Source organism: Anopheles darlingi, chromosome 3 (assembly GCF_943734745.1).
Source record: "Anopheles darlingi chromosome 3, idAnoDarlMG_H_01, whole genome shotgun sequence".
NCBI classification, from domain to species: Eukaryota; Metazoa; Arthropoda; class Insecta; order Diptera; family Culicidae; genus Anopheles; species Anopheles darlingi.
Genome location: NC_064875.1, coordinates 48,102,042 through 48,109,541, shown reverse-complemented (window position 1 = coordinate 48,109,541; position 7,500 = coordinate 48,102,042). Strand labels below are relative to the sequence as shown.

Here is a 7,500-nt window from a genome sequence, read left to right as displayed (position 1 = left end):
AATTTGTTTGCTTTTTGTTCGTTGCTTCCTGCTTTCACCCCCTCACCCGTCCCCTCGCATACCGAGGTGCCAGTTCCCGGGGGGAATTTATCCTGATCAAATCTTAATTACCCTGGAATCCATTTTTCTTGTTTGCGCTTTAACGCGTGTTTCCCCCTAATCTGTACCCATTGTTTGTGTGTGTGTGTGTGTGCGTGTGTGTGTCGCGACAAGTGGTGGCGTTGCTTAGGCTTAAGAGGTCGAAAGCGAAATCCAGAAATAGATGGCTGCTGGTGGTTGAAAAAAAAAGTGGGAAAAAGATATCCCTCCAATTTTTACTTCGCTTTCGCTTCTGCGGTTGTCGCTTTTTAGGCTCACTGTCTGCTTACAACGGTGTGTATTGTCAGTAGCTAGTAGACGAAGAGCGAGAAAGAGAGAGGGGAAGCATACTGGGAGCTCCCGGTACGATAGATCTAAACCGGAAGAGAGGATAAAGTCAAACAGAAGCTATCCGGGAGGAAGCGATGAAGCCGAAAAGCACGATTTCCTAGAGCCAAAGATGCGGTCGTGCGTCTTACGCGACCCCGAGCCTACGATGCGCCGCCGAAAAACGGGCGGAAGAGCACGTTACTATCAAAACCGGAAGGACCTTTCGTGTTTCGCGGAAAGGAAGAAGCAGCTCTTTTATAAATTGGCAGCAGCACCATCAGCCGCCGCGTGCTGTTCAAGATGGAGAACCGCAGATTCCAACCGGGCGCACGATGGCGAAGGTTTTTTGTCTTCGAGAAGATTTATAAATAATGACTTAATTAAAAAGAACTTCACTGCCTCTTCACTTGCTACGTAAGGCGGGGTGTCGGTGTGTGTGTGTGTGTGCGCGTGTGTATCTCCATTGTTGCCTTTGCCTTTCGCATTATCGCTTGGCAATCTGTTGCTTTTCCGGGCGCCTTGCTCGACTCCTGAAAGGCGCGTTATTCTCGCGCGTGTTTTATTTTCTTCCCGGAAAGGAGGCCGTGTAAAAGTGTTGCTCGGTAAAGTAAAGCTAGGTGTATTACGATTAAATTGGAGAGCTTATGGTCTTCAAATCATGAGAAGTACTATACCGTGCCGCGAAGACAAAGTGCTGGTATGCAAAATAAGAATCTCTCCGTATTATGCCTTGGAATGGTAAGTGGTACAGGAATAGAACGGTTGGATGTGTTTTTTTTTCTATGTTGGTTTGTAAGCCAATGTTGTGCTAGGACAAGGTGTGCGGATGATGAATTGGAAAGCGGTTGCCGGTTGTCGGAAAGAATTTCCCTGGCAAAACAAAAATCACCTTATGGGTTGTTTATGCGTAAAGTTCGGTTATCGAAGAGTTATGCTCTGAATGGAAGCATACTACAGCACCTTCGGCGCTGGTGTTTTTTTAGGGGGTAATATATTGCACCAAATACAGCCCAGACTGCACGGCATTGTTCTGCTAGTGACAGAGTAAAAACAAAAACGGTCCAGAAAATGTGTTAATCGAACTTGGTATCGGTAGGTGGGGAAAACGGTTTCTTATTGGAAAAGTTGAAAATCTCAATCCCACCCCCCCGGTTTAATCTTATCAGATGAAGCGGAGCAAAAAGCGACCTGCAAAGCTGGTGGATTGCTGGCGAAAGCATATTTGACAGATAGATTGTCCCATATCTCACCCAGAATAACACCTTTTTCCCTTCAGTGTTCCGAACACTGAACTCTGTTCTGTGTGAATACTGTGAATCGAGTGAAAGGGAGCATTGGGTTGGCAAAAACACTTGCTTCCTTAACTTTGGCTTATCTTCACGACACAAAGGATTTGAACCCATTTTCATGCCCAACCTTTGCGGTAGGTATTGAATAATATGTTGCATAAAAAACACTTACGCATCCTCTCTTTCAGAATGATGTTGCTAATGTGCTAAACTTATCGCATCATTTAACGATAGTGCACGGCGAAGGAGGTTCGATGTGTTTTTTTTGTACTCGTTTATTGTTCATTTATCCGTGGCCAAGGATTGTGGTAAAGAAATGATTGATGAGGGAATAATAGTTAACCCTTTGGAGTTCTTTCTCTCACAAATGAGAGTGATGAACACAGGCAGAGGTTGTGTTCTGGAAGGTTTTTGCAAGAATATTGATGATTTCATTGTAGTGCAGTTGTACCCATGATGGGGTAGTTTAATGACAGTTGCAATATGTTTTACTATAGCTGAACTGTTGCTAATTTTAAATATACTACTTTTACTTGTGCGTTTCATCAAGTTGATGCGGCTTCATAACTGTGTTAAGGCTGCCTGTGAAGTCATACACATTAGATACACTAATAAATATCAATCCACAAGTTTTGCTTCAAGTTTCGAAATCCTCGAGCAAATGATCTGCCGCTCGATTTTATCGTAATTATGTATCGACTAATTTGCTAAAAAATTCAACAAAGTTGCAACACACTGATTGCTAAGCAGTTTCTCCACGGTTAATGCTCGTTCCATGAGCAACGCATCGAATAGGATGCATCCCCCCATCCGCGTAATATAATTGTTGTGTGTTCAAATGGAATGAATTTCATTCATTGCTTCACAGATCCGCTACACACAATGTACTGGGTATAGTTCACTCTTGATTACCCTGCTGCCGTTGCTGCTGCCGCTCTGCCGGGAATAACATTTACGTTACAACTTCACTCACAGCTAAGCGCAGCGCCGGGCGTGCCAGGCCAGTGGCCAGGCTGCAGACGGGTCCGGCGGCCGCGGTAGGACCACGGAAACGGAAAACTAGTGAACAAATGGTGATGGTGTGGGCAATAATGCACATGTTCCGCATTGTTTTTTGTGCTCCTTTTTTTTTTGCTGAAGTCCGCCTCCCGATCCCGATCCCGGTCCCCGAGAGTGGTAGCGAGAAGAGTTTCCATTTTTTAATCCACATTTGCTGCATCCAGTGGCCGTTGTCGTTGCCACACACTGGAATACACTGGGAATACACAACAGTGTTGCCGGTTCCTGTTCGGTTTGTTCACACATAAAACATAATCACACAAGGGAAATCGAAAGTCGCGGTGGATATGGTGGAGAGAGGCAGAAGGGTGGATCCGTGTTGCGCTCGGGAAATGTGGTCGACAACTTCGTTCGCAACACAACCCGTTTCGAATGAGTAAAACATTGGCCTTTTTGAAGCCCGCCAGGAAGGGAGCTCTGGTCTCTGGGCAACACGGGAATCGTTGGATAATATAATCCTAAAGCATAACAGGAAAAAAAAAATTGATAACATGAAAAACAATTCGACAATGGAAGTTACAACGACAACAACAACAGCAACAACAACCGGAGCGTGTAGGTTTTCGTTTGTGGGGAACGGGGAGAAAGAAAGAGGGTAAGAAGGGTGCGGTAGGGTGGAACACGGACTGCTCGCCCCAAAAAGGGGTGCACACACACACACACACTCACAGAAAACCGCTGAAATCATAAACCGAAATCAAAACTCGTGCAGAATGGGCGCCGGGCCGGGAAACGTTTACAATTTAGTCAAAACCCTCGCCCGTAAGCCCCGCGCGTGTGTTAACTGTTTTGCCATTTTTCTGCTAACGGAGGGAAAATTGTTTTCCCAACTGTTGCTGTTGCTGCACAGGTTCGGTCAACTTCGACAGTGTGTTTGAGTTTTATGTTAGTTTCGTTTTGTTTTTTTTTTTGGTTCTTGGTTTTTCATTGCCTGATGCCGTACAATTTGGCATATTGGCCAGATTGTAGTGATAGCGACCAGGCTGTAAGCTGCTTTTGAGAGAGAGAGAGAGAGAGGAAAAAGTTAAATGCAGAACAGAGAGAGAGAGAAAGAAAAAAAAAACGTTTGATTGAAATATGGAAAAAGATTTTTCATTTATGTGTTGTTGTGGAGCAGAATGTGGTTTCCGCGAATAGGTCCGCTGTGCGGTGTGAACCGCTTCCCGATTACTGAGTTACTTATCGAAAGAATACATTGTAGCGAACAGTGTAACTGAACTGGTGTAATGTTTTCATTTATTCAGCTTCAGGTTGTGCTCCCTTTGGACTTCACTTCACTCTGTCTGTCGTTCTGTGTGCTCCCAATAAACACTAACTGGCTTGTGCTGACCGACTGGCTACTGGCTACTACATGCAACTTAACTCTCGGACATGATCACAACGGAAAGAACACACACTCGCCACATTGTTGCAGCAGCAGCAGCAGCAGTAACCGGCAACCGACCGACGACCGATTAGACGCGTACACGGCGTTTTATCACGGCCAACACATCGACAACGACGACTACTAGGATGGTGGCGTACCTTCAGCGTCTTCTGGTTGGCGGTGACGTATCCCGCTATCACCATCGTCCTCGCAATTACGAATGTCATGTTCCTGCACAGCGGCATCGGCAGAATGTTGGCGTTCGGATGCGGATCCGATGCACGAGCTAACGGGGACCGGATAGTCGTGTAACACCTGATCCATTTGCACAATCTTATCCACCCGATTGTCCGTCGCTGCTACCGGTTCGAGGGGCCGATAGTGGTGGTGGTAGTTGTGACAAGTGTTCACTTTCCGATCGAAGTCCGGTTGGTCATCGCGATACGGGTACGGGGCATTTACATTATTCTGTTGACCCGGTCCGGTGGTGTCGATGGTGGTCGTGGTGGTGGTGGTGGAATTATTAATGCCTTCGACGACGGTGACTGGCCGTCGCGTCGCGAAGTCATTTTTCATTGCATCGTTCCCCGCGTTCGCGCTGATGGAGACGCCTGGTGGCTCACGATAGGGAACGATGTCATTAACACCAACCAGCTGCTGCTGCTGCTGTTGCTGGTGGTTCGTGGAGTCCGCGGGCTCCTCGAGCACCGTGGGAAGCGAGGACATTGCGAAACCACCAGCCCCGTGGTGCACCAGCGCCGGTGAAATGGCTCGCATGTCGGCGAGTGCAAAGCGCGGATCGATCATAAAGAGACCACCGTCCGGCTGGTACACGTCCAGCGGGTTCCAGTTGAAGATGGCCACGTTAGAGAAAATGTCTTCCCGTGGTGCTGGGCATGCGGCGCTGGCGGCCATTGAGCTGGTGATGGCACGCTGGAATTGATTGTCCGGCGCCGCCGTCCGTTCCTTGTCGTCGTTGTCGTTGTTGTCGTTGTTGATCGAGCTTTTCTTCTTCGTCTCATCAGTGTCCTTCAGCTGAGGTGGCATCGTTTCCCGACTCCCATCGCAACCATTACGCGACTTATCGGCGGCATCGGCGACGGCATCTTGGCTCGTGCTGGTGTCACCATCATTGTCACCATCGTCAGCTAATAAATTAATTAAATTATCATCATTTATCTCCGTTAGTGTTGCATCCGCACGACCGGGCACTGGCTCCATCTGGCCATTGGCCGTTGCGCCGCGTGGCCGCGTGTGGCCAGGTTCGAGCTGGCGCGAGAAGGTCAACAAATCGTCCAATATGCTCTCGATCACGGGCACATTCTCGACCAGCTGACCACCGGTGACCGGGTGGTGACCAAGCTCGTAGCAGGCCCCCGAGTCGTCGGCCGGTTCCGGTAGGGTCACGTTTTCCTTAAGCGTTTGATTGAGCTGCTGGAAAATTTGCTCAATCTCATCGCCACGTGTCAAGCGCTTGGTTTCGCCACCCGGCGCCGCCGTCGTCGTGCCAGGCGAGGCTGATGGTGGCGAATGGTGACCGGGAATGTTAACATTCTCGAAACGTGCCCAACGGCCATAGTCGGCATTCGGGTTGTGGTGAGGCTCGGAGGCTGCACCACGAAAGCCAGGAAGAGAAAGAACAACTATCAGATCGCTGGAGTCTTATGTATGGTGTTCTTGACGTGATTGTTGGTTCAGGTGAATGTCAAACAGTAGTTCTTCGAGTGCTGTTGTTGTGTACTTGATCGCTGAGATGAGATGCTGGATGAAATTCAAATTCTTCTGCTGCTGTGTCCCTTCTTCAGTATCTCGAATCGGAATATTTCTTATCGCGTAAATGGTGGTGGTGCCACCATTCCACTAACACCACCGCCACCGAGCATCATACATTTGTAGGAATTTTCGATCTAACCAATCGACCCACAGCGGTACACTGTTCACCTTTTGCTTCGAAACCATCTGAAGAGATGAGAGATGAGACGAGAGGACACCGGCACTGTCCCTACAGAGGCAGGGTGATGAAATTTTCCGAGGCCATGTCACGGAATTGAAAATGTAATGATCCAGAAGGAATTTCCACGTCATTGTACGGTGTGATGGTGATGAGTAGCAGCAGCAGCAGCATCAGCACCAGTCGCGTGAGGTGTTCGAACTCTCCGAGTTCTGGTTGTTTCCCTCATCCGGTAAAATGGTTTCCAGCCGGGGAATGGTCAGCATCATCATCAGATCACGCAATGGCCGGGCACTAATCGTTCACCGTCACACATACAAACGGAACGTACGCGATGGATGGTTCTGTAGGGGTGTCTCTCTGCGTGTGTGTGTGTGTGTGTGCGCGTTCCAGGTAATGAAACGAATGATGTAGAGAAGGGCGAGGCTCAGTACCGTGTATGTGTCTGTCGGCCTACCTTCCTTTTGGGACCAACGTTACTCACCAATTTTGTGTTGATCATCATCACCACCACCACTAGCGCCATCGTTGTCACCATCACCGTCATCGGTGTTCGCTGGGGAACACGGTGACGCTCCTTCCGCTCGGGGAGCGAATTTACTGCTCAAAAATTCAAATTGCTCAAACTCCCTCGACCGTTCATCGAATGGACCGAAAATGTACTCGCCATCGGTGAAACTAATCACACGAACCGGTGAGCACCCGGTATGATGGTGGTGGTGGCCGAGGTTATTTTGGGACCGGCCGGCATCCGGCATCTGCTGCTGCTCCTGGCTGACCGATTGACCATCGATTGATGTGACCGTGGGAGTGAAGCATTCCTCTGCTGCTGCTTCTGCTGCTGCTGCTGCCGTCATCAATAGCAACGTGGGGGATGAGTGTTGTTTATGTTGGTGTCCGGCATCAGCTAAACGGTCGGTCGGTACTGGGCTCCTGGGCATGCCTCGGCCGGAGGCCTTTCCAATTTCATCCCCATTCGTGGAATTTGTTTTAAAATAATCAACATTACCATCGGGGTTCGATCGTGGGATGCTGTTGCTGCTATCTCCCACCGGTGATGGTGGTGGTGGTGGTTCACCATCATCCCCCGGAGTCCCGGTGGGGTTTGTGGTGCACCGATGGTGCAGCGAATGTGGCGTATGGTTGGCGCCTTCGGGCTCGATGGTGTTGCTGCCGATGATGACATGATTATCGTTCCCAGCCTTTCGAGCTGAAGCGTTGAGATGATGAATTTCCAACGGCGATGGTTCGGGTGGTGGGAGTGGAACAGGAGGGTCGTGCTCGTGGGACGACGACGGTGGCCCGGACGACGATGATGATGCTGTAACGTTCGGTGGCACCGGTGTCGATCCCGGGGGATGCGTGACTTGCGCTGCAAATGGAGGAATTATTTTAATCCCCATTTCAGGGAGCACCACGACACCACG

General features: G+C 49.2%; 1 protein-coding gene across 7 annotated transcripts in view; it reads right to left on the bottom strand.

Moving 5' to 3' along the window:
• LOC125953286 (uncharacterized) overlaps window positions 1-7,500 on the bottom strand; it is a 118,749-nt gene that overhangs the window by 65,566 nt on the left and 45,683 nt on the right. For all 7 annotated transcript variants that reach the window (XR_007468950.1, XM_049682748.1, XM_049682746.1 and 4 more), the window contains 2 exons: window positions 6,558-7,445; window positions 4,281-5,732 (listed from right to left, as the gene is read on the bottom strand). Coding sequence is in view for 6 of the 7 variants with exons in the window: in XM_049682748.1 (XP_049538705.1) it covers window positions 4,281-5,732; window positions 6,558-7,445 (2,340 nt within the window). In the remaining variant the exon portion in view is untranslated. The remainder of the gene's footprint in view (window positions 1-4,280; window positions 5,733-6,557; window positions 7,446-7,500) is intronic.